We start from the raw sequence: 26,003 nt of genomic DNA on the forward strand, positions 1-26,003 counted from the left end.
TAAAATGTTGTTGTGCTTTTGGTGGGGGAAATTACATCTTTATTTTTCAAGACATAGTCTTGCACTGTTGCCCAGGCTGGAGTGCAGTGGCACGATCTCAGCTCACTGCAACCTTCACCTCCTGGGTTCTAGCAATTCTCCTGCCTCAGCCTCCTGAGTAGCTGGGATTACAGGCCACGTGCCCCCACACCCGGTTAATTTTTGTATTTTTAGTAGAAATGGGTTTTCACCATGTTGGCCAGGCTGGCCTTGAACTCCTGACCTTGTGATCCACCCGGCTTGGCCCCTCCCAAAATGCTGGGATTACAGGTGTGAGCCACCACGCCCAGCTGGAAAGCTCATCTTTAAATAAAATTGCATTGCTTTTGAAGATGGTACAAGTCTATACATAAAAAAGCTGTAGGCCGGGCGCAGTGGCTCATGCCTGTAATCCCAGCACTTTGGAAGGCCGAGGCGGGCGGATCACGAGGTCAAGAGATGGAGACCATCCTGGTCAACATGGTGAAACCCCGTCTCTACTAAAAATACAAAAATTAGCTGGGCGTGGTGGCGCATGCCTGTAGTCCCAGCTCGGGAGGCTGAGGCAGAAGAATTGCTTGAACCCAGGAGGCGGAGGTTGCGGTGAGCCGAGATCGCGCCATTGCACTCCAGCCTGGCTAACGAGCGAAACTCCGTCTCAAAAAAAAAAAAAAAAAAAAGCTGTAAAACCTTGAACAATACTGAAGGATGTAAAAACACCAAGACAGGCCAGGCACAGTGGCTCATGCCTCTAATCCCAGCACTTTGGGAGGCCGAGGTGGGTGGATCACCAGGTCAGGAGTTCGAGACCAGCCTGACCAATATGGTGAAAGCCTCTCTCTACTAAAAATACAAAAAAATTAGCCAAGCGTGGTGGCAGGCACCTGTAATCCCAGCTACTCAGGAGGCTAAGGCCGGAGAATCACTTTAACCCAGGAGGCAGAGTTTGCACTGAGCTGAGATCACACCACTGCACTCCAGCCCGGGCGACAATGTGAGACTCTATCTCAAAAAAAAAAAAAAAAAAAAAAAAAAAAAAAAAACCACACCAAGATAAATCACTTATCTCTACCCCACTAGAATATAAGCTCTTTGAGATTAGAAACTTGTGCTCTTACCACAAATACTAGGCATAAAGAAGATGCTTGTTATTAAGTAGCAAATGCTTCAGATCTGTAAGCCAGAGGAGATTGCTCATGTCAGCAATTCTAGCACTTTGAGAAGGCTGAGGCTGGAGCATTGCTTAAGCCTGGGAGTTTGACACCAGTCTGGGCAACATAGCAAGATCCCATCTCTACCCCCAAAAAATTACACTCCTGTAGAGAATTCTTTATACTCCAATGTGAAGACAATATTAGAAAGGGTCAACTTTCTCATCCCCTCCAACTAACAAATGAAATGACACTTGAACAGGGCTTTTACGTAAGGAATCTAGAGTTGGGTCTTGGCTAACAGTATGTTTTAGGAAATGGCAGGATGGGGCAGGTGGTGCCTTAGCCAGTTATGCTTTTAAATGGAACTGAATAATAAGAACTCATTCATTGAAATAATGACACAACTCCATAGCGGTGTGGAGAACAGCAATAAAGCCACTACATACTATACACCTTTAGACGGGCAAGAATAAGATGGAAAATATCCATCAGGAGAATACTGACATCTTAGTGGTAAGCAGTTCCTTTTAATCCAGTAATTCCACTAGTAAGGCTCATACAAATGTACTGCTAGGAAGAGATAATGTATATGATCATCGATGAGAGAACAGTAAAGGTGTTACTGTGGAATTCCAGACAGGCTTTCACTTGGAGGGGGAATATGGTTAGGTTGAGTGTTTGAACACAGTTTAAACCACCCATGGTGAGCACGTAACGTACTATGCACTGAAAGGTGTAAGTTTCTCCTGGGCGTTTATACATTTCAAAGTTAAAAGCAGACACCTTACCCAAAGTTTCAGAAAGCTGGTTTGCAAATCTGTTTGAGTTCTTTTTTTTTTTTTTTTTTTTTAAAGGCCATGACCATTTTTTTCATTTTTATTTGATGTTTCCAAATATAAAAAAGTCAAGATTCTTACACCAAGTATCTCAAATGAGACCATGCAAAGCAATTCAGTGTATACAACAATCATTTTCCCCTTTAGTTCTGCTGCATCATACATATAACAGTGTGATTGACAGAAAATTGGATGGCATGTGCCTGGTTGGAAATGTCATCTGTTTAGAAAATAACATCATGCAGGACATTTTGTCTGCAAGTCAATTCACAAAAACTTCTTTTCTGTTTTTTGTTTGGGAGGCACATGGAACTGAAAAATTGAGCTGCCCAATTTTATTCAACTACCCCACCAAAAAGGAAAAAAAAAAATCACAAATGACAGTCCCAACACTCTGCAAACTTTGGAGGATTGAGATAGTAGATACTATTTGTTATATTCAGTAGAGTTAACTATTTAACAGAAATAAATGTTCCTAGGGCCTTTCCTCTAATTTTGCTAGACTGGGTTCCAGAAGAATTGTGAAAAACCCCTCGTGTAAAATTTAAAGTGTGAAAATTGTATTGTTGCATTATGCAGATTTTTGCTAGTTGCATAGACTAAAGACGGTTTGCTAAATGGCACTGAAAATCCTGACTGTCACTATTTAGTCCAAATGTTTCTGACCACAGAAAATTATACAACAATATTTATAGGCTAACTTTAAAGAGATGGCTGACATTAATACTGTACATATTTTACATGTCAAATACATAGTCCAAGAGTTTATAAAATAAGTTCATGCATTATTACCTTATTACCTCTAAGAATATCATGTACAAGATATGCACGCCCCCACCCCCCATTACTTATGACAGTATTTCAGGTGGAAGCAGTCTAATATACAAAAACAATCCAGTTTCTCTGCTATGTTAAGTAAAGGAAATTTCAGAGATTACTGACCAAAAAAATCTTAGTCCAGAGAAGATAGAAAGTATCAATTTGTGGGATTTAAAATGTTTCCTTTATAAAAGAACACCCAGAATATGTAACCTCTACATAAAGAAAAAATATAAAAATTCTGGATGATCATGTTTGATCACACTATGTACTTTAGAATGAAATGTCGCTGGTTAAAAGTTTTTCTGCTTTACTCATTCCTTTGACAGCATTAATTTGTGAACATTTATATTTAGTTTAGCTGTATTTATGGCACAAGATCTCATTTTCAGAACGGCACCAATTTTCCTGAAGTGTAACAGCGCTCTATTTTTAGCAGTGATTATATTTTTAAAGGTTAATTTGTACAACAAATGTTTTAACTATACTTTTTTCTACTCTATATTCAGTTACAATATTTACAAAGAACTGAAGTCTATATAAAAAAATGATCTTCTACTTTCCCCCACCCCTCATCTTAGTCAAGCTTCTCCCACCTCATTTCTACCCTGGTTGGGGAAGTGCAGAGTTTCAGGTAAGGTACCTACCGATGTATTTTAGATGGGATTCTTGATTTTAAGTGAGTATAAAGTAAAAGATTTAATTCTTAGTTCAGATATGTTCTAGTGCCTCGAAGTTATGTGACAAATAGTTACCTGTTGACAACCTAGAAAAGATGAGACATTCTAAGGTGCCCTAACAATCTTCAGTCTCTAACAGCTGAACAGGAAGGCCATTTTACTCAACGGTGATATAATAAATCACTGACTGGCATTTAAAATTAGCTTTCAAGACTACACTCCTATGGGGGGCCACTAGATTAAATAACTGAGAATACATTTTAAGAGCAATTAACATTGAAGGAAATATGGTTCTAAGATACTCGGTGTAAAAAGAGAGTATCGATAATGGGAACTGGCAACAGAGCATGCTAAATCAAATTCCATGAATACAATTTTCATGATGTCTTTACTACATGCATTTTGCTAATATTTCCCTAAAATATTCACCAACTCTATAGAGTTATACTTTGTGTTAAGGTACTACTGAGTTTTAAGGGAAAAAGCCATATCAGATAGCTAGTGACATAATACCAGTTGTGAAAATTCAGACAAATGAAGTTGACAAATCCCTAAAAATGGCAAATTAAGCCCTTTGACAAAATAATTACTGGCTCATACAGAAGTAGGCCAAATCTGGAAAATCTGAATTAAAATTGTAATCCTATAAAGAAGTTTTGGGGTGAATGGATTTCTTTAATACCAATAGTATTTTTCATTGCCACGACAGATGGATTTGCTGAATATGCTAATGCTGTGAATGAGAAAACAATTTTGGGGGAAGTATACCCATAAGTAATCTGTTGACAAAACAAACCACAGACTGATGTCAAATGGACAAAAACCTGAAAATATGCTGTGAGAAATAGACAACCAAAATAATACCGGGGGTTGTGGGGTGTGGCACAGTTAAGGCATCTAAAAAAAATTCCACATGGCTTTGGCTTATTAAAATATTTTACACTATTTTTTAAAAAAGATTTGAAAGCATCTGAAAAGCATGCAAATTGTTTGAAAACCTTGCATGGCAAATTCAGACAGTTTGCAAGCATCATTCAGATGTCCGACGAGGAAAAGAAAGAAGCCTCTCCCTATGAGACTGCACATGGTGGGAGAGGCCTTCCCAGTTCTCTCTATCTTACACTAGATGGCAACCCAGAGGTCTGTGCCGTGGTTACAAACAAGGCATTATTATCTGGAAGGGAAGGGACCGTGGAATTTCCATTGGCTGGGGAACAACCCAGCTTTAGCTTTTCCAGATACTCTGCATGTACAGGTTTATGACACTGGAGAACTTTGATTGCATCTTCTACTTTGAACCACTCTCTCTTCCTTCCTAGAGAAAAAAATGATATTGGTTACTATACAATAGTCCATTTAAAAAAGTAAGTCATATCCTATAAGTAATGTCCACTTACTCCCTGACAAATGGCTGAGACAACAACATGTTGGGGAAGAATTAAGATGAATATGCATCTCTACATCTGAATTATTTTCCCTGCTCTAAATGAAAAGTGACCAGAAATAATCTAAGATGGAAACCGGACACAGGAATACAGCATCTGACTTAAAAGAGTATTCAGGTAACAAAATGGAACTTACCTATATTAACAGAATCCTCCCAGTCTTCTAATATTTCAGTGACTGTTAGAACATAAACATATGTTCTGTGCTTTCGGTCTTGGTTCTGCTTGAATATAAAGAGAAATGCATTTTAATCTATAGGAACTAGCCCTGGACACATTTTCCAAGGGAAAAAAATTAGTCTGGCATACTGCTGATTAGCGTAACAATTTCCCAGCATAGACAAGTATATTCAGTTGTATAGTCCAGCACAAAAGTGATTTTATATATAAGACAAAAGATTTAAAAAGTAAAAAGACCAGAACTACGGCGTCATCACTACTGGTGGTGAAACTGGCTCTCAATACTACCTTTTCTTTGCAGAAGTGTAGAGATGTGGCCCAGACTGGTCTCAAACTCCCGCCCTCAAGGGAAATTCCTGCTTTGGCCTTCCCCAAAACTGAGCTTACAGGCATGAGTACCCAGCCTCCAGTACTAAACTTCTCTGATTTCTGTATATCTGATGTTACTTTCATAAAGAAAATCTTAAGAGTTGAATGGACTCTTATCAAATAGTAGACCTGCATTCCCATAGTTTTTGTCCTATTCCCTCTTCCCTGGGGCCAATCCTGACAACCTTTCAATGCCATGGAAAACTGCTTCCTTCAGGACCTTTGTAAGAGCAAAAAGAACCAGTTCCTTTAAGCACTCCTCCTACAGGCTTATCAAGGTGCGCTAAAAGAACAGCCCAAGGCCCAGTGTGGTAGCTCATGCCTATAATCCTAGTACTTCGGGAGGCTAAGGCGGGCAGATCACTTGAGGTCAGTAGTTTGAGCCCAGCCTGGCCAACATGGTGAAACCCCGTCTCTACTAAAAATACAAAAATATTAGCCGGGCATGGTGGCACACTGCCAGCTACTTGGGAGGCTGAAGTGGAAGGATCGCTTGAGCCCAGGAGGCAGACATGGCAGTGAGCCCAGATCATGCCACTGCAATCGGCCTGGATGACAGAAGCGATACCATATCTCAAAAATAATAATAATAATAAAACAGGCCACTGAGCTTGTATCTAGGTTAAAAATTAAACAAGCTGGCCTTCCTTCATCCTAATTAAAGTCAGCCTTTTTGCCATAATCTATGACTTTAGATAACTGTCCTGATATCATGGCCACAAGCTGAATAATCCATTCAAAACAGTGGATTTTTGTATCTGGGAAGAATTATATATATATAAATTTTTTTTTTTTTTTTTTTGAGACGGAGTTACACTCTTGTTACCCAGACTGGAGTGCAATGGCGCAATCTCGGCTCACCGTAACCTCCGCCTCCTGGGTTCAAGCAATTCTCCTGCCTCAGCCTCCTGAGTAGCTGGGATTACAGGCATGCGCCACCATGCCCAGCTAATTTTTTGTATTTTTAGTAGAGACGGGGTTTCACCATGTTGACCAGGATGGTCTCGATCTCTTGACCTTGTGATCCACCCGCCTTGGCCTCCCAAAGTGCTGGGATTACAGGCTTGAGCCACCGCGCCCGGCCCAGAATTATATTTTTATATCTGAGAAGGAATAAGAACAACAATAAATTAGAGGCAATTGTCACTTTTACACATCTTTCATTATTATTTTTGAAATGGAGTCCAGGCTGGACTGCAGTGGCGTGCTCTCTGCTCACTGCATCCTCTAATTCCCCACCCCCAGGGTTCAAGTGATCCTCCTTCTTCAGCCTCCCAAGTAGCTGGGATTACAGGTGTGCACCATCACACCAAGTTAATTTTTGTATTTTTAACAGAGATGGGGTTTCACCACATTGGCTAGGCTGGTCTTGAACTCCTGACCTCAGGTGATCCACCCACCTTGGCCTCCCAAAGTGCTAGGATTACAAGCGTGAGCCACCATACCCAGCCTGGTTGTCTTATTTCTATGTCTGATAAATATTTATCATGCTATATTCACAAATTCATTAAAATCACTAGGATAAATGGGCAGGGCAATCCAATTTTCCCTTATATTTTCTAAGGGGACAGGTATTTGTTTATTGACATTTCCTGTTAAACAGTATTTGTAAAGCACTTAATACTGTTTACTTTCCCATATTATTTAAGCTTTAATTTATAATGTGAGATGTTTTCTTCAAAAACCTTGTCAGTGAGGCAGGGTGTGGTGGCTCATGCCTGTAATCCCAGCATTTTTGGAGGCCAAGGTGGGCAGATCACCTGAGATCAGGAGTTCAAGATGAGCCTGGCCAACATGGTGAAATCACATCTCTACTAAAAATATGAAATTAGCTGGGCATAGTAGTGCATTCCTGTAATCCCAGCTACTTGGTAGGCTGAGGCAGGAGAATCACTTGAACCCAGGAGGCACAAGTTGCAGTGAGCTGAGATCACACCATTGCACTCCAGCATAGGTAGTAAGAGTGAAACTCCGTAGCAAAAAAACAAAAAACAAGGCCGGGCGCGGTGGCTCAAGCCTGTAATCCCAGCACTTTGGGAGGCCAAGGCGGGGTGGATCACGAGGTCAAGAGATCGAGACCATCCTGGTCAACATGGTGAAACCCCGTCTCTACTAAAAATACAAAAAATTAGCTGGGCATGGTGGCACGTGCCTGTAAATCCCAGCTACTCAGGAGGCTGAGGCAGGAGAATTGCCTGAACCCAGGAGGCGGAGGTTGTGGTGAGCCGAGATCGCGCCATTGCACTCCAGCCTGGGTAACGAGAGCGAAACTCCGTCTCAAAAAAAAAAAAGAAAAGAAAAAAAAAAACAACAAAAAACAAAAAACCTTGTCAGCGTATGACAAAGTCTTATTTGTAAAAACCTCAATATGTTTTACAGTTTAACCAGGAGATGGTGCTATTTAATCGATTGAAGCAACTGCTGAATTCTGGAAAATACTTAATTCTACCTGAACAACTGACTTTACTCTTAATAATTACTGCATTCCAGTAAAATTCATCATCAATTCTATGAAGTGAAATCCCGATTTCAGCAAAATCAGGATTTTTTTCTGAATTCCTAAGGCTTAAAAATAAAATTTATATGGTTCTACTATAAAGACAAAACTAACCTATAAATAGTTCCCTGAAAGAGGGAAAGTGACCATGTTTCTGGTATACTGTGTATCTAGTTCTGAATCTTGGAAGAAAATACATCTGACTCCCTCTCTCCCTGCCTTCCAGAGAGTGCCTATCCCTGAAAATTCTATTCTGCCCCCACTAATAAGAGAATATATGAAAGAGAATTCTATTCTTTTGGCCTGTTCTACGTACCTGAGAGATATATCCTTTAAGTCATTATGTATATAATATTATTTGCTAAGGAGGATGGGGACATTTCCAGATACAATACATGAGACCTAAGCACTTAAGTAATACTAAAAATACCATACCTCCTAAAAAATCTTCACCCTAAACAGTTTACAGAGGACAAAGAGAAACATTTCAGTATTGGCTGCACTGTATTGTCAAACAGAAGTAATCACTACCATAATGCTGTATAAAAGTGATGGCAGCCAGGCGCTGTGGCTCACAGAATCACCCCAACTTTGGGAGGGGGGCGGGATCATGAGGTCAAGAGATCGAGAATCATACCTGACCATCATGGTGATACTCCCATCTACTACAATACAAAAATCAGCTGGGTATGGTAGTGCGCGCCTTAAAGTTGGGAGGCTGAGGCAGGAGAATTGCTTGAACCCAGGAGGCAGAGGTTACAGTGAGCCGAGATCGCACCACTGCACTCCAGCCTGGGGGATGGAGTGAGACTCTATCTCAAAAAAATAAATAAATAAATAAAAGTGATGGCATATGAAAAAGTGGCTTCTACTTCCCTCCCTACCTAATCCTGGACTTATTATCTACGGCTAGTCTGAGGAAATGTCTAGTTCAGGCTGTTGCCAGATTATTTGGCTGGTTAGGAGATCATTAATTCTATTATCAGCAACTCACCTCAAACACGCCCAGAAGTCTGCCCAATTTTCCTTTGACTCCAGCCTATTAAAAAAAGATGATATGTAAAATGTTAAACTTTTTATAACAAAATGTATACAATATATACGTGTTATACTCTAGCTATTTACTTAAATCTAAATACAATATCCCTCCCCATACCAAGTCACTATCTGCTTGCTTCTGTGAAGTTTTTATTGTCATTTACTTCATAAGTAGCAAGAACTGATCAAAAATTAGAATTTCTGGCTGGGCACTATGGCTCATGCTATAATCCCAGCACTTTGGGAGGCCAAAATGGGTAGATCACTTGAGGTCAGGAGTTCGAGACCAGCCTGGCCAAATGATGAAATCCTGTTCCTATTAAAAATGCAAAAATTAAGGCCGGGCGTGGTGACTTATACCTGTAATCCCAGCACTTTGGGAGGCCCAGGCAGGCGTTATCACCTGAGGTCAGGAGTTCACGACCAGTCTGGCCAACATGGCGAAACCTCATGTCTGCTAAAAATACAAAAATTAGCCAGATGCAGTGGCACGCCCCTGTAGTCCCACTGCACTCCAGCCTGGGTGGCAGAGCGAGACTCCATCTCAAAAAAAAAAAAAAGTTAAAAATAAAGTTGCGCCAGGCCCAGTGGCTCAAGCCTGTAATCCCAGCACTTTGGGAGGCCAAGGCGGGTGGATCACGAGGTCGAGAGATCGAGACCATCCTGGTCAACATGGTGAAATCCCGTCTCTACTAAAAATACAAAAAAATTAGCTGGGCATGGTGGCGCATGCCTGTAATCTCAGCTACTCAGGAGGCTGAGGCAGAATTGCCTGAAGCCAGGAGGCAGAGGTTGCGGTGAGCCGAGATCGCGCCATTGCACTCCAGCCTGGGTAACAAGAGCGAAACTCCGTCTCAAAAAAAAAAAAAAAAATTAAAAAAAAATAAAGTTGCATCAGGCAACAGAAAGCACTCCTGGACCTGTCTCCTTGTCTTAACGTTACATAGCAAAGGGCCTTGTTTCTAAAACTCCAAAACAGAATTTGTGTGAAAGAACATCTCACCTCCTCATAAACTTCCCTCACGGCAGCACCACCAGGTTCCTCCTCAGGCTCCATTCCTCCTCCTGGGACAATCCACTGGTCTGGGTACCGGCTGCTACTCACCAGCAGCACCTGTAAGGTGAACCGTAACTGTATACTTCCAGCCTGAGAAGCACTTTGTACATGAACAACATTCTCAAAGCTCTGCAAGGTTGTAACTCTATTCTAGAATAATCCATTTTAAACTTTCATTATAATTATTAGGGGTATGCATTATACCACAAAAATGCAACTGACAACCTTTGTTAAACACCATCTTTCTGAAATCAGAATTCAACATTAACATGGTCATGCTGGGCACAGTGGTGTGTGCCTGTAGTCCCAGCTACTCTGGAGGCTGAAATGGGAGGATCACTTGAGCCCAGGAGTTCTAGGCTGTAGTGCGCTATGCCAATCGGGTGTCTGCACTCAGTTCGGCATCAATATGGTGACCTCCCGGGCAAGGTGGCTCACACCTGTAATCCCAGCACTTTGGGAGGCTGAAGTGGGCAGATCACCTGAGGTCAGGAGTTTGAGACCAGCCTGGCCAACATGATGAAAACCCATCTCTACCAAAAATACAGAAAAGTAGATGGGTATGGTGGCGGGCACCAGTAATCCCAGCTATTTAGGAGGCTGAGGCAGGAGAATCACTTGAACCTGGGTGGCAGAGGTTGCAGTGAGCTGAGACTGCGTCGCTACACTCCAGTTTGGGCAACAAAGCTAGACTCTATCTCAAAAAAAAAAAAAAAAAACAAAGCAAAACCTGTGGGCTAGCTTAGGTTGAACTTCACTAAGTTAAAATCAGCTTGAGATGGGCGTGGTGGCTCACACCTATAATCCCAGCACTTTGGGAGGAAGAAGTGGGCGGATCTAGGACAAGAGTTCAAGACCAGCCCGGCCAACATGGTGAAACCCCATCATTACTAAAAATACAACAATCAGCTGGATGTGGTGGCTCATTCCTGTAGTCCAAGCTACTCAGGAGGCTGAGGCATGAGAATCACTTGAACTCAGTACATGAAGATTGCAGTGAGCCAAGATTGTGCCACCGCACTCCAACCTGGGTTACAGAGTGGCTCAAAAATATAAAAAATAAAAATAAACCAATTTGAACAAAGTGTCCACAAAATTATCTTAGTATACTGCCTTCAAGGAAATGTTTCTTTTTTTTTTTCGAGATGGGGTTTCTCCATGTTGGCCAGGCTGGTCTCAAACTCCTGACCTCAGGTGATCCGCCCACCTTGGCCTCCCAAAGTGTTGGGATTACAGGCGTGAGCCACCACACCCGGCATGCCTTCAAGGAAATTTAAACAGTTCTCCCTGGAAAACACATAGGATTTATCATGAAGTTTAATTCCCAGTGTGGAAAGAGATGATGATGATGATGATGATGATGATGATGAGGAGGAGGAGGAGGAGGAGGAGGAGGAGGAGGAGGAGGAGGAGGAGGAGGAGGAGGAGGAGACAGGGTCTCACTAGGACATCCAGGTTGGAGTGCAATGGTACAATCTCTGCTGACTGCAGCCTTCACTTCCCGGGCTCACGTGATCCTCTCACTCCAACTTCTCAAGCAGCTGGGACTATAGGCACCCACCACCATGACTGGCTAATTTTGTACTTTTTGTTGTTGCTGTTTTTTTGAGATGAAGTTTCATCCTGTCACCCAAGTAAGAGCCATGACCTTATCTGCCCTGCTCCCTCCCTCCTGGCAGGAGCGGCTGGTCTTTAAGAGAGGAGTCCTCTCCTATTTGCCATAAGTTGCCAGGAACTCAAATTTTCCTAACTGAAAAGTTTCAAGCTGACAATAGTTTAGCAATTCCCACGTTTCTCTCAAGCCCCCAAAATGCTGAGTTTAAAGAGACTATCTATTTAGGCACAGAACCTCCTCATTAGAAAAGCAGCACTCCAGGCCGGGCATGGTGGCTCACGCCTATAATCTCAGCACTTTGGGAGGCCAAGATGGGCAGATTGCTTGAACTAATAAGGAGTTTGAAGCCATCCAGCCTGGGCAACATGGCAAAACCCCCTCTACAAAAAAAACACAAAAATTAGCCATGCATGGTGACTTGTGCCTGTAATCCTAACTACTCAGGAGACTGTGGTGGAAAGGATCACCTGAGCCCAGGAGGTCGAAGCTGCAGTGACCTGTGATCACGCCACTGCACTCCAGCCTGGGCAACAGGGTAAGACTATCTCAAAAAAAAAAAAAAAAAAAAAAAAAGTGGGCTAATAGATTATCAAATTACACGCAGATGAGACTATTATAGAAAATTAGAAAAGGAAAATTAAAAATGCAAAAGAGCATGCAAGGGTCTCTAAGTTCAGTCTACTTTAAACAGAGAAACTACAAACCAGATTCCAAAACCTTTGTATTTTATTCAAAATTGGAGGCATACTGAGGATCTATGGCAGGCGTCCCCAAACTTTTTACACAGGGGGCCAGTTCACTGTCCCTCAGACCGTTGGAGGGCCACCACATACTGTGCTCCTCTCACTGACCACCAATGAAAGAGGTGCTCCTTCCTGAAGTGCGGCGGGGGGGCGGATAAATGGCCTCAGGGGGCTGAATGTGGCCGGCGGCCGTAGTTTGGGGATGCCTGATCTATGGCAATCAAAGGCATTGACCCTCTATCAAGACTGGAAAGTGAATGGAAGTTTTTAAGTTCAATAAAAATGTTAACGGTTTGTCTTGCATCACTGTAAAAGTAAACAGCAACTACTGGTCCAGACTGCAGAGTCAGAGGCCTCTTTTACTGGTCACTAGGTATGGGTTAGGGATAAACTGGTTTCTACTGCTTAGATGAAATTCTTGTTACACAATTCTATGCTCTCTAAGCAACTTCCTGGATTACCTTAATAATGGGACATAATGCAGGTGGCTAGCCACCTGAAAAGTACATCATCACTTCGGAAATAGGGAGTTTCAAAATCATCCATATTCAAAATGTTGCAGTCCCAAATAAATACAATGCAAAGTCTCATGTATCTAGGTCAATGACTATGATGTTTCCAGGTCTCCAAGACAGAGCTAAATTATAGGAGATTAAGAATGTTGAAACCCATTAGTGTAAGCTGTGTCTGCTTTTCTGAACAAATATTTTATGCTTCGGTTTTTTTTTTGAGACAGAGTTTCGCTCTGTCACCCACGCTGGAGTGCTGTGGCACAATCTCTGCTCACTGCAACCTCCACCTCCTGAGTTCAAGCAATTCTCTGCCTCAGCCTCCTGAGTAGCTGGGATTACAGGCACCCACCACCACCCCCAACTAATTTTTGTACTTTTAGTAGAGATGGGGTTTCACCATCTTGACCAGGCTGGTCTTGAACTCCTGACATCTACCCGCCTCAGCCTCCCAAATTACAGATGTGAGCCAACATGGGATTACAGATGTGAGCCACCGTGCCCGGCCTATGCTTCAGATTTAAAAGCAAACCTGCGTCTAAAAGACATCAGCATGACTAAACTTTTCTTCCAAAAGTCAGTAACATGAACCCTGGGTCTCAACATCTCTCACAAATTACTTTTTAGAAAGCCTCATGAAAACAGTATATAAATTTGACAAGTGATTTAGCATAATCCAAGAATTTATGGTGCAAGAATCCTTTGATATTCCAAAAAGAAAATATTTAATCAAACCATTAACTTCAAATGTATTTTTTTTTTCCAGGCTGTAGTGCAATGGCACAATCTTGGCTCACCACAACCTCCGCCTTCCAGGTTCAAGCGATTCACCTGCTTCCGCCTCCTAAATAACTGGAATTATAGGTGCATACCACCATGCCTGGATAATTTTTGTATTTTTAGTAGAGACAAGGTTTCTCCATGTTGGTCATGCTGGTCTCAAACTCTTGACCTCAGGTGATACAACCACCTTGGCCTCCCAAAGTGCTGGGATTCCAGGCATGAGCCACCAAGCCCAACCAAATAGATCTTTCAAAAGAACAAAAAAACCAAACCAAGCAAAACAATCAGTTTAAATAAGTAAACCAAATAGATCTTTCAAAAGAACAAAAAAAAACAAACCAAACAAAACAATCAGTTTAAATAAGTAATTATCTATGGTCCAGAAATGATTCACATCTAAACTACTAGCTTAAGGCAGAGTCGCTAATATCCAACTTTTGGTGATAGTAATTTTGAAATCTAGTATGTTTCATTAAGTACTTGTCTACTCAACTAAATTGACAAACCTGCAGATATAACTGCCCTTGATCTGCAAATTAATTCCAGTCTGTCCTAAACTCTGCTACTTTTGAACTTTTCATGCTTTTGAAGCTCTAAAGCTGCATTATCTAACAGTCGCCACTAGCATCATATGGCTTTTTAAGATTAAATAAAATGTAAAATTCAATTCCTTCGTCCAGTCATATTTCAAGTACTCATCTCAAGGGTCACGTATTAGACATCTACAGGCAATTAATGGTATATCTTTTCAGACCAGGTAAAATATGTAACTGTTAGTTATTTATCCACTTTTAATTTTCATGCCAAACCTTACCACTTTAAAACGCTTTTCAAAAGAAAATCTGAATTACGAAAATGGGCTAGCAGGAAAGAAGCATCATGCACATGGTATCCAGACTAAATCCATTCACTTTTGTCTTTATCATTTTCAATCTCTAGGAGAGAGAACAGACTGACTCCTGTCAAAAGGTAACAATTCAGCACAAGCTCTCCACCTTAAGGAGAAGCACTGTGGAGAAAGAAGTTGCTGATTTTGTTCCTTATATACTAATTGTGTGATATTGAACAGGAATTGTATGTGTTGAAAAGATAATGGATATACATCTGATGATAAATATACACTGATGAAAAGATACTGAATATACATCTTTCTCTCAAAAAGCTTATATTCTTGGTGGTAGGGCTGAAGTCAAGTCACATAGTATGCTCAATACTTTGTGGCTAAAAACTGCAAGAACACATACATCTATATAAATCTGTATCAATACAAATTTTCGACAAACTATTTAGCCTAACCCAACAATTTATCATCCAAGAGTCCCTTGACATCCCAGAAAGACTAAATTCAGTCAAACTATTAACTTCAAATATCTTTTCATAAAATGATCACTTCTTTTTTTGAGATGGAGTTTCACTCTTGTTACCCAGGCTGGAGTACAATGGCACGATCTCGGCTCACTGCAACCTCCACCTCCTGGGTTTAGGCAATTCTCCTGCTGCTCAGCCTCCTGAGTAGCTGGGATTACAGGCATGCGCCACCATGCCCAGCTGATTTTTTGTATTTTTAGTAGAGACAGGGTTTCACCATGTTGACCAGGATGGTCTCGATCTCTTGACCTTGTGATCCACCTCGGCCTCCCAAAGTGCTGGGATTACAAGCATGAGCCACTGCACCTGGCCCAAAATGATCACTTTAAATGAGTACTTAATACCTGTGGCACAAAAATGACTGGCCATCTAAACAACTAGTTTATGAAAAGAGGTCTCATACAGATGTGATGGTGACAGACTTGAAAGTCTATGTTTCATTAAGTACCTGCCTACTCATCTTGAATAGTTCATTTGGGAGTTCAAATGAGGGCAAGACCACATTTGGGGGATGATGGTGGGGAGACAGCAGTGACTAAGAGTGACCAAGAACTGAGTGATACACTCCAGACAAGAGAACAGACTGGACGATGGCATATGTCTGCCAGGGTGGAAAAATATGAACAGCATTAGCAGAGAGAAAGACAGTTAAAACAGTCCCCTTCCTGCCCCCCACCCCAATAATAGTGAGTGAACAGGTTTTTAACTTAAGGCCAACTTAAGCAAGGCCATCCTGTGATTACCTGGGGTCTGTCATGCACTTGGAAGCAGTCCCCAGCACTAGACCTAGACCACTACGGATGAAAAAATGTTGGCATCACACTGGAACATGTTTATATTTTAATTAGGACAACAACAGAGGACACTAACAACTGCTTTTAGGCAGGGGGTTGAGATTAAGATGAAAACCCAGGGTTTCCTAAGATCCCCACACCTGCTCTATTGTTCAGTGCTATATGACGATTTCTGTTTCCAGAACAACATTTCACCAAGTTAAAAAGCCCGGGATTGTAAAAGAAAAATTGGGGTTGGTGGTGGGGAGTTGCATCGTAGTAGCACGTTGTCACTCCAGAACTCTGAAGAACTCAAGAATTACAGCTTTTCTGTTGAAGGCACTTGGAATCTGTTGAAGATGAAAATCATCAATGTAGATTTTTCTGGACTACATTTTTATAGAAAGACTAAAGTAATTCAGCTTGAAAAAACAGTTTTACAAAGAGCATGCAAATACAACAATCAAGAGTCTAGCTGGGTGCAGTGGCCCACACTTGTATTCCCAGCACTTTGGGAGGCCAATGTGGGAGATCACTTGAGGTCAGGAGTTCAAGACTAGCCTGGCCAACATGGTAAAACCCTGTTCTCTACTAAAAATGCAAAAATTAGCTAGGCATGGTGGTGCATGCCTGTAATCCCAGCTACTCAGAAGGCTGAGGCAGGAGAACTGCTTGAATCCAGGAGGTGAAGGTTGCAGTGAGCTGAGATTACACCACTGCACTCCAGCCTGGGCAACACAGTGAGACTCTGTCTCAAAATAATAATAAAAAACAATCAGAGTCCATTCAGTATTATTTTCAGAGGCCAAAATTAATAAGAAGGTATACTTTTTTCTTTCTTTTTTTTTTTTTGGAGACAGAGTTTCGCTCTTGTTGCCCAGGCTGGAGTGCAGCGGTGCCATCTTGGCTCATTGCAACCTCTGCCTCCCGGGTTCAAGCGATTCTCTTGCCTCAGCCTCCCGAGTGCCTGGGCTTACAGGGATTACAGGCATGTACCACCACACCTGGTTAATTTTGTATTTTTAGTAGAGATGGGGTTTTGCCATGTTGGTCAGGCTGGTTTCCAACTCCTGCCCTCTGGTGATCTGCCAGCTTCGGCCTACGAAAGTGCTGGGATTACAGGCATGAGCCACTGCACCCACCTAAGAAGGTATACTTTCATTATCCAAGAAGAGTTTTCTAACCTAGACAAAAGATTTGACGAATCTGTTAATATAAATTTTAGGTGTTCCACAAAAATTTTTTTGAGACTGATGAAAGTATCTAGTATAGCCAATAATGGAAATTTTGTTTCTTACATAAATCTGAGACACTAGTTCTCAGCAGCCAGAGTTTTTACTAGTTATATACTCACATTTTTCAGCTTCATTATGTATTTTCTACTAAAACTGTGAGAAAATTGAACTATTAATAGCTTCTTCCCTCCCTCCCCCCACCAAGACAGGGTCTCACTCTGTCACCCAGGTTGGAGTGCAATGGGTGTCATCTCGACTCACTGCAACCTTTGCACCCTGGGTTCAAGAGATTCTCGTGCCTCAGCCTCCTGTGTAGCTGGGATTACAGGTGCGCACCACCACGTTCAGCTCATCTTTTTGTATTTTTAGTAGAAACGGGGTTTCACCATGTTGGCCAGGCTGGTTTTGAACTCCTGACCTCAAATGATCCACCCACCTCAGCCTCCCAAAGTGCTGAGATTACAGATGTGAGCTACTGCACCAAGCCTGAACTATTAATATCTTCTATAGGCCAGGCACAATGGCTGACACCTGTAATCCTAGTGCTTGGGGAAGCCAAGGCAGGCGGATTGAGTCCAGGAGTTCAAGACTAGCCTAGACAACACAGGGCGACCCTGTCTCTAGAAAAAATAAATAAATTAATTAATAATAATAATAAACTAGCTAGCTAGGCATGGTGGCATGTGCCTGTAGTCCAAACTACTCAGGAGGCTGAGGTGGGAGAATCACCTGAACCTGGGAAGTCGAGGCTGCAGTGAGCCATGATTTTGCCACTGCACTCCATCTTGAGTGAGATTCTATCTCAAAAAGAAAAAAAAATAGGCTGAGCAAGGTGGCTCACGCCTGTAATCCCAGCACTTTGGGAAGCCAAGGTGGGTGGATCACCTGAGGTCAAGAGTTCGAGACCAGCCTGACCAACATGGAGAACTCCATCTCTACTAAAAATATAAAATTAGCTCGGTGCAGTGGTGTGCACCTGTAATCCCAGCTACTTGGAAGGCTGAGGCAGGAGAATCACTTCAATCCAGGAGGCAGAGGTTGCAGTGAGTCAAGATCGTGCCATTGCACTCCAGCCTGGGCAACAAGAGTAAAATTCCATCTCAAAAAAAAAAAAAAAAAAAAGTATATATACACGTAAAATCTTCTATACATGCAGAAATCTAAAATCAAATTTCAGCACAATTTATTGTAAAGGTTTTTTTTTGATTTGTTTTGGGGAAGCCATTTACAGAGTCACAGCAACATAAACATAATGCTTGCTTTTATTGCAATAACATTGATTTCCAATAATGGGCAGCTACTCCTAAGGCCCTCCTACAAACAATGGAAGAATCTCAATCTCTAGAACCCTATCACAACACATTACTGTTCAATACTCTCTAAAAGCACACAACAGCCATCAATACATTTTGATAACACCCCCAAATCTACTAGTATAGTTAGCATGCTAACTAATGCTCAAAGATTAGTTATAAAAGTTCATTCCACAAAGACACACCAACTGACAGAGCCATACATGGTCATTCACAGGTTTAAGATTCCTTTCTCTGAGTATATTAGATTTTCTGTATCCATCAATATTCCAGTCTGTTACATTAGTGATGAGAGAAATGGAAGAATTCCAGCCTTCCAGAAAAATCAGAGACCATAGGAAAGATTTATGAAAAGGAGGCTACTCATTCCACCAGGTTGCAGAGCCAGACTTGGAGCACACTCAGACTCCAAAGCCAACGCTCTTAGTGTGGTGAAAAGTGAAGACGTCTCCTCCTACTCTATTCAACCTATCTTCACCTAAGCATTCTTCCTACTACACTACTGAGTCTTACTCCCTCTTTCCATGTATTAGACAATCACCAGAATAAAACACCACTCATCTGGCACTGTTGAAGAGTTATTTTCTCTTTTTCTAGATAACTAAGGTTTTAAGCATTTGGAGAGAAGCATTCATCACTTTAAAAATAGTGTATTGGCCAGGTGCTATGGCCACCTGTAATGCCAGCACTTTGGTAGGCTGAGATGGATGGATCACCTGAGGTCAGGAGTTTGAGGCCAGCTTGGCCAATATGTTGAGACCCCCATCTCTACTAAAAATATAAAAATTAGCTGGGCGTGGTGGTGTGTGCCTGTAATCCCAGGTACTTGAAAGGTTGAGGCAGGAGAATCTCTAGAACCTGGGAGGCGGAGGTTGCAGTTAACCAAGGTCACACCACTGCACTCCAGCCTGGGCAACAGATTGAGACTCTTAAAAAAAAATAGTGTATTGACGAGAGTCAACATGGAACCAGCCCTAAATCTTATTGGATAAGTTTGTCTGAATTAGAATGATCTATCACAAGCTTGCCCAATCTATGGCCTGTGGACTGCATGCAGCCCAGGATGGCTCGGAATGTAGCCAAACACAAATTTCTAAACTTCCTTAAAACATTATGTAATATTTTTGCAATTATTACTTTTTTAGCTCATCAGCTATCATTAATGTTAGTGTATTTTATGTATGGCCCAAGGCAATTTTTTCAATGAGGCCCAGTGAAGCTAGAAGATTGAGCGCTCCTCATCTATTGTACAGAAGCTATTCCCTTTATCACCCAACGGGCCCTCTTCACTGGGTATGTATAAGAGGGTAATAACTAAAAAACGCTGTTCGAAGGGTTATGTGATGCAGTTATGCCTTCAGAGGCTGTAGGTCCCTGGGCCCTGAATCCCCATTTGCATTTCAGCTTTTACTTTTTTTTTTTTTTTTGAGACGGAGTTTCGCTCTTGTTACCCAGGCTGGAGTGCAATGGCGCGATCTCGGCTCACTGCAACCTCTGCCTCCTGGGTTCAGGCAATTCTCCTGCCTCAGCCTCCTCAGTAGCTGGGATTACAGGCAGGTGCCACCATGCTCAGCTGATTTTTTGTATTTTTTTAGTAGAGACGGGGTTTCACCATGTTGACCAGGATGGTCGCGATCTCTTGACCTCGTGATCCACCCTGCCTTGGCCTCCCAAAGTGCTGGGATTACAGGTGTGAGCCACCGCGCCCGGCCAGCTTTTACTCTTAAAGCTGCTATTGTCATGGCTTGGCTCTAGGAACTCGGACCACTACAGATACCACTTCTGTTCTACGGCAGAGGAGGACAGGAGCCATTCAGAGAACCTCAAGTGATCCTAAGACTGAAGAGTTTTATTCTGAAAACTGTAGCTATTTAGAAACTGTTTGTTGTTGTTTTTGAGACGGAGTCTTGCTCTGTCGCCCAAGCTGGAGTGCAGTGGCACAATCTCAGCTCACTGCAACCTCCACCTTCTGGGTTCGAGCAATTCTCCTGTCTCACCCACCAGAGTAGCTGGGACTACAGGCGTGCACTGCCACACCTGGCTAATTTTTGTATTTTTAGTAGAGACGGGTTTTCGCCATGTTGCCTAGGCTGGTCTTGAACCCCTGACTTCAGGTGATCTATCTGCCTTGGCCTCCCAAACTGCTGGGATTACAGGCGTGAGCCACTGCACCTGGCCTATTTAGAAAATGTTTTGAGGATGCTGTTCCTTCTTCCCAAATTATCAGGAATCAGGACATCATGAATGGTTGAAACTACATGTTAACCTACGTCTCCTATGCTTAACTATTTCATAGAAATTTAGCCAGAATTAGGCCAGCAGCATTATTAGGAACACCCACTATGCACAAACATAGACATTTTAAAAGAACAAAGGTTATGAAAATGTTTTGATACATGTGAAACAGCTACCTACTATTATTAAGCAAATTAGTACTACTTTTTGGACTACAGAGGCACAGCAGACCAGAAATAACACTTCCTTTTGCTAGACTATGTTTAGCTCTAACTTATATGGGATTGGCAGATAAGTATTATCAATAATGTCAGGGTGACCATGACATTTTTAGCAAGCAGGTCAGTGTTTTAAAGTGAGGTGAATAAGCCTTTTTTCAATTAAAGAAATGCTTGAGCTCTACCAAGACCCTAAGAAAAAAAAAAATCCAATGCAAATTCTACATTAGTGCCTGGTTTAGTGACTCAGGAAGCCCTTCCTTAGGTCTGGAAGAGCTGGAGGCACAGATGAAGAGGTTGGTGACACTTCCGTATGTTCAAAAAAGGCTACCTTTGGTAGTACTTAACTTTGATGAAAATGGTCTCCATTTCAAACAAATACCTTCAAGGACTTAACTCTGAAGAACTATGAGCCCCAGAGTATTTGTATGAAAAGGGTGGACTGACTGTTGAGTCTAAGTATAAAAATGCTAGTGGAGATTTAACTGGAGTAATATTTCCTGTTAGTATTGGTGTTCATCAGAGCTCTGGTTTTAGGTTTTGAGATTCAATGTTTCCAGCAAAGCTTTACTTCACTGCATGACTTTGTGCAACTCAAGACTTTTCAGGAGTATATACTCAGCATTGGAGCAGACCATCTGTAGAAGACAGCCCCTGGCTCATAGAGCTTAAAAGCTAATTAGGGCAGCGGCAAGTCCTGTGGAAGAGTAGTGGTTAGGCTCTTTTTTGTTTGTTTGTTTGTTGGGAAACAGGGTCTTGTTCTGCTGCCCAGGCTGGAGTACAATGGCATGATCTCACCTTGCTGCAACCTCTGCCTCCCAGGTTCAAGCAGTTCTCATCCCTCAGCCTTTTGAGTAGCTGGGATTATAGGCATATGCCACCACGCCTGGCTAATTTTTCTATTTTGTATTTTTAGTAGAGACGGAGTTTTGCCAGGTTGGCCAGGCTGGTCTCAAACACTTGACCTTAGGTGATCTACCCGCTTCGACCTCCCAAAGTGCTGGGATTACAGGTGTGAGCCACTGTGCCCAGCCTGTAGTGGTTAGTGCTTAAGACTGATCTGTGAATGCCCCTCTTGCATCCATGTCTGGATTCCACCCAGGATAGAGTCATTCTACTTCTCCCCTTAGCAGTCTATCCCATTTTGCTGCCAGATCACTCTCAAGCTTGAATACATCTAAAATCTAAATGTTCTTTGTTCAAAACTAAGAGTTTCTTTCTTGCGTTGCAACTTCTCAACCTTGCATTTGAAATGTTGCATATTTTTCTATTACCATTACTTATTCTATGCTACCCCTAAGCTGCAGCCAAATCTACCACAGCCCCAAGTCTTGCTCTAATTGGGATGCCTGGTCCCTCCTTTCCCAGTCATCCAAATCCAACTCCAAATGACTCACAGTAGATCTTAATCCCAGAACACTAGACCACACTTTTCACTTACTTTATTTCCCTTTCCATCGATCACTTGTCCAATCTTCCCCTACAGAATGTTTCTTAGGAGCTGAGACCACATCTCTTCATCCTCTGTTCAAACTATCATATACACAAAAACATTCAAAAGAAACCATTCTGATTACCTATTTGTAAAAACACTGTCATCTTTCATTGCATAGTAACCGGCTACTGTACAGGGGAATTAGTTGTGGGCCTTTCTAGGAGCCCAGCTGCTGAAACTGAGGGTGTTTCCCCACAGGAATAACTAACTGGGGAGGTAGGTCAAATAAATAAAACATTTAGAAACAAAGGATCTGAGCTCGAAAGGATCTGCCAGCTTCTGTGACCTTGGAATAGGTTACTTCTGCTACCTAATTTCTTCCTATACAAATGCTAATACTTATTTACCCTACAGAGCAGAAGAAGATAAAATGGTAAATATTTACTATATAAAGCCACCTTAAAAGAATAACTCTGCTCTCTCTGCTCTTAGAACAACCTTCTTTCCTAGAACAATCTGTTCTAAAGTAGGGACTTACCGAGAACTTCAGTACAAGAACAGCCAGATGGGAGCGCCACATAGCTTTTTTGGGGTCAAACTGCAGTTACTCTTCTACTTCCATTTGTACTCTATATAAACATTTCATCCTCAAACAAAACATATATTTAAATCTCCTAAACAGGATCTAGGTGTTCTTCATCCAGTAGAGGGAAACATTTCTCACCTATTAACTAGAGAGGTGGGTTCAGGCTGGTTTTCCAGCCTGTCCTTGGAAGTCTGGCAATGCAATTTCAAGACAGTGAAGACAAATTCATAGAGAAGCAGTAGGATGTCCAGGAAAGCTAACAGAGTTTATTCCGTAGTCATCATGTAATAGAAAGAACCACACAACCACAGAAATGAAGATTCTGAAGAGCTAAACCAGATGTTAAAGTTGACTGTGCATTTCACTTAAGAGAATTCTAGAGTCTTCCCTCAGATCATATCCTCTAATAAGATAACTCACTTCGATTCTCAACCTACAGGTTATCAGATTTACAAAGTTTTTCACAATGGATTTCCCTAATATATTCTCCGAAACTTGCTCCCTACTTCACCTTACCTAATGACACTGTCTCTTGACCAGAGGCTGTGAATTCAGCATTTATTACAGTAGAAACAACATCCAAGCATAAAAATAATCATTTCTTTTTATTGCTCAAGTAACTCCTAAAGCTTCTATCAGACTTTGCTTTACCATAAGCACAATACAGATCATCATTTCAATTTCCTTCTATTACTCATATTTTCCCCTTCAGTCTAGTATTTTTACAAAGCCTGAATTCCAAGTTTACATTATGGCAATACTTCAGTCGCCACTTTCAGAAAAGCTTCCAAACTTAGCCTCACAAAAATCTCACTCATTCAACAAACAGAGCCCAGCACCAGGAGTATGGCCTGGACCCTGAATCCTGACTCTACCACTTCTTAGTTGTGTTATTTGGGCAAGTACTTGCAAGTACTGCAGCTATCTCCTCACCTATAAAATGCAAATAACCTCGCTACCTCCCAGGGTTAAAAGAAGTAAAAGTATACAATTTTCTCCCGGCAGCGCCTGGCACATTGTAAGCACTCAATTAAGAGTATCATTATACTACACTGAGGACGCCAGACAAGAGAAGACCCTTGACCTATCTTGATTCCTTCTGGCTATCATTTCTTTTATATTTCAAGTTTACTACTTTGCTTCAACATTGCCTTTCGGCTAAGGCTTTTTTTTTTTTTTTTTTTTTTTACTTTACAGAACACACTTAATGCTTGTTAAGTTGTTCATTTTGTAAAAGTTAATAACCTTTCCCTTTGCAATTTCTAGCTCTCCTAAGCAGATCCATCTCAAAGGCTGGGACCATGTTTCTGTGCGCCCTCCTTTGGGATTCAGGTCTAACACATAAAGGCTATATGAGTGAGCACAGAGCAAACCATCTAAAGGGCTTGGTTTCTTTTCAAAAAAATAAAGGCAAAACAAGGGTTTAAAGAGCAAATTTCGAGCACTTTTTGTTAACATTTTTCAAGAACTAAGCCATTGAGTGTATATCATACTCATCACAACTACAGGGACTAGCAGTAAGGAAGCCATTAAACTCCCATCTCCAGCTTTAGCCTACTATTTTATACACGGTTGGTTATGGAAACAGAACTCAGAATGTTAATTTTTTCCCCTGTGTAATTAACTCAAGAGTGGCAATACTAAAAAGCTACTATTGCCCTAAGCAAACTTAAACAGTGAGCCATTTTAAAGAAATATGACTGAAATAAGTAAAAATCGCTCTCTGAGGAAATCCCAAGGGTCTCATTCTCAGCCCAATGCAGAATGGTAAATTACACAAGAAGGACTGCTCTCACAACGAGAAAGGCTGCTCCTTTCCAGATGTCAAGTCAAACCCAAGTAAAGAAGCCTTTACATACAAGCTGAGAGCTGGAGATTACGGTCTGAAAATGGCAGCTTTACCCATCTCTAGCCCATAGTCTCTCGTCTGGCATTATTCCACATTTTTCACTAACCATCTTTCTGCAGTCCGAAAACTCTTAAGAAAGGGAGTTTTTAAAAGGAAGCATAATTATGCCAACAGCTGGCGGGTTCACGGACCCCCAAGAATTGCCAAGACTAGACTGAGGGGTCATCATTTCGAAGCACGAGGACTGTGCTACTCCACAAACATGCTTCGATCGAATCCGAGATCGCAAATCCCGCATTCTGTAGGGGAAAATCCGTTTCCTTCCTGTAACATGGAAGGAAAGTATGTAAAAGAGGCACGAGGGCTCGGCTGCAACACTCACGCCATTTCCACCCTCCTCTTGCTGAGCACTCGAGGTTTATCCGGCTTTCAACTCAATTCGCACGTTAAGATGGTGACTCCCGCTAGGCGAGACTTACACGGCCCAGGACCTTCCCAGGGGCCAGGCGCCGTCTCCAGTGCCCAGATGGAGAACGTGGGGCTGGGCGAGCCCCTTTGTCTCCTCTATCAGCCCAGAGAAAGGAAAGCAGCAGCGAGGGAGAGAGGGCGGAAGGGGGCGAATCCCTCCCGGCCCCGCAGCCCGCGCCCGGGCGGGGACCCCGGGAGGGGAAGGACCCGGGCCCCAGACCCGGCGCCCCGGAGGGCAGCGAGCGCGCCGGGCGCCCTACCTCGTCCTCCTGCTCGCTCCGGAAGCACAGGCACGCCGCCCGCTTCTTGAAGCCCTCGCGGTCGTAGGTCCGCGTCTGGTTGGGCTTGAACTTCATCATAGAGGCGGGCTCCTGCTGCCGCTGCTGCTCCGGCCGCCGCCGCGAGGACCCGGGCGCCGCCACCCCGCCGGGAAGTTGGGGCGAGGGTGAGTCGGGCGCAGGGGAGCCGGGCGCGCTGGGGGGTGCGGGAGGCGCGGCGAGGCCGGTCGGTCCCGGGGCGGGCGGCCGCACTGACGCGGGCGGGACGGGGCGCGAGCGCGGGTCACTGGAGCCCGGGTGCCGAGATGAGGGCGCCGCCTTTGCAGGGGCGTCCGTCGCTCTCCATGGAGCTCGCCTCCCGCTCACCTCCGCTCCCTCCGGCCGCAGCCGCCAGGGGAAGGGCGGCTCGAGGCTGGCGCCACGCGGAGGCAGTTAGGAAGACCCCCGGACACTGAGCAGCAGCGCCGCGGCGACCGCGCGCCGCCCCCTCCGCTCGTATTTA

The 26,003-nt window shown here is 42.7% G+C and overlaps 1 protein-coding gene across 2 annotated transcripts; it reads right to left on the reverse strand.

Annotated features, from left to right (window-relative positions):
- Window positions 1-1,998: 1,998 nt before the first annotated feature.
- Window positions 1,999-26,003, reverse strand: NUDT4 (nudix hydrolase 4). 2 transcript variants are annotated; one of them, XM_039471645.2, is made up of 5 exons: window positions 25,484-26,003; window positions 10,040-10,150; window positions 8,993-9,037; window positions 5,089-5,173; window positions 1,999-4,822 (listed from the first exon to the last, which is right to left on the reverse strand). In XM_039471645.2, exons 1-5 carry the CDS (start codon window positions 25,580-25,582, stop codon window positions 4,620-4,622), a joined length of 543 nt encoding a protein of 180 aa, XP_039327579.1. In that variant the 5' UTR covers window positions 25,583-26,003; the 3' UTR covers window positions 1,999-4,619. The 2 variants fall into 2 exon arrangements, with proteins under 2 accessions (XP_039327579.1, XP_003927933.1); XM_003927884.4 differs by having other exon boundaries at window positions 5,089-5,176.

Source organism: Saimiri boliviensis, chromosome 7 (assembly GCF_048565385.1).
Source record: "Saimiri boliviensis isolate mSaiBol1 chromosome 7, mSaiBol1.pri, whole genome shotgun sequence".
Lineage (NCBI taxonomy): Eukaryota > Metazoa > Chordata > Mammalia > Primates > Cebidae > Saimiri > Saimiri boliviensis.

Bases quoted from the DNA above. Each gene is read 5' to 3' on its own strand.
- NUDT4 (XM_003927884.4), bottom strand. From the start codon at position 25,582: ATGATGAAGTTCAAGCCCAACCAGACGCGGACCTACGACCGCGAGGGC. The intron at 9,038-10,039 runs GTGAGATGTTCT...TTTTTTTAATAG, and splicing joins TGAGGGAAGTTTATGAGGAG to GCTGGAGTCAAAGGAAAATT. The intron at 4,823-5,088 runs GTAAGTTCCATT...TTTTTTCTCTAG, and splicing joins GGAGGATTCTGTTAATATAG to GAAGGAAGAGAGAGTGGTTC.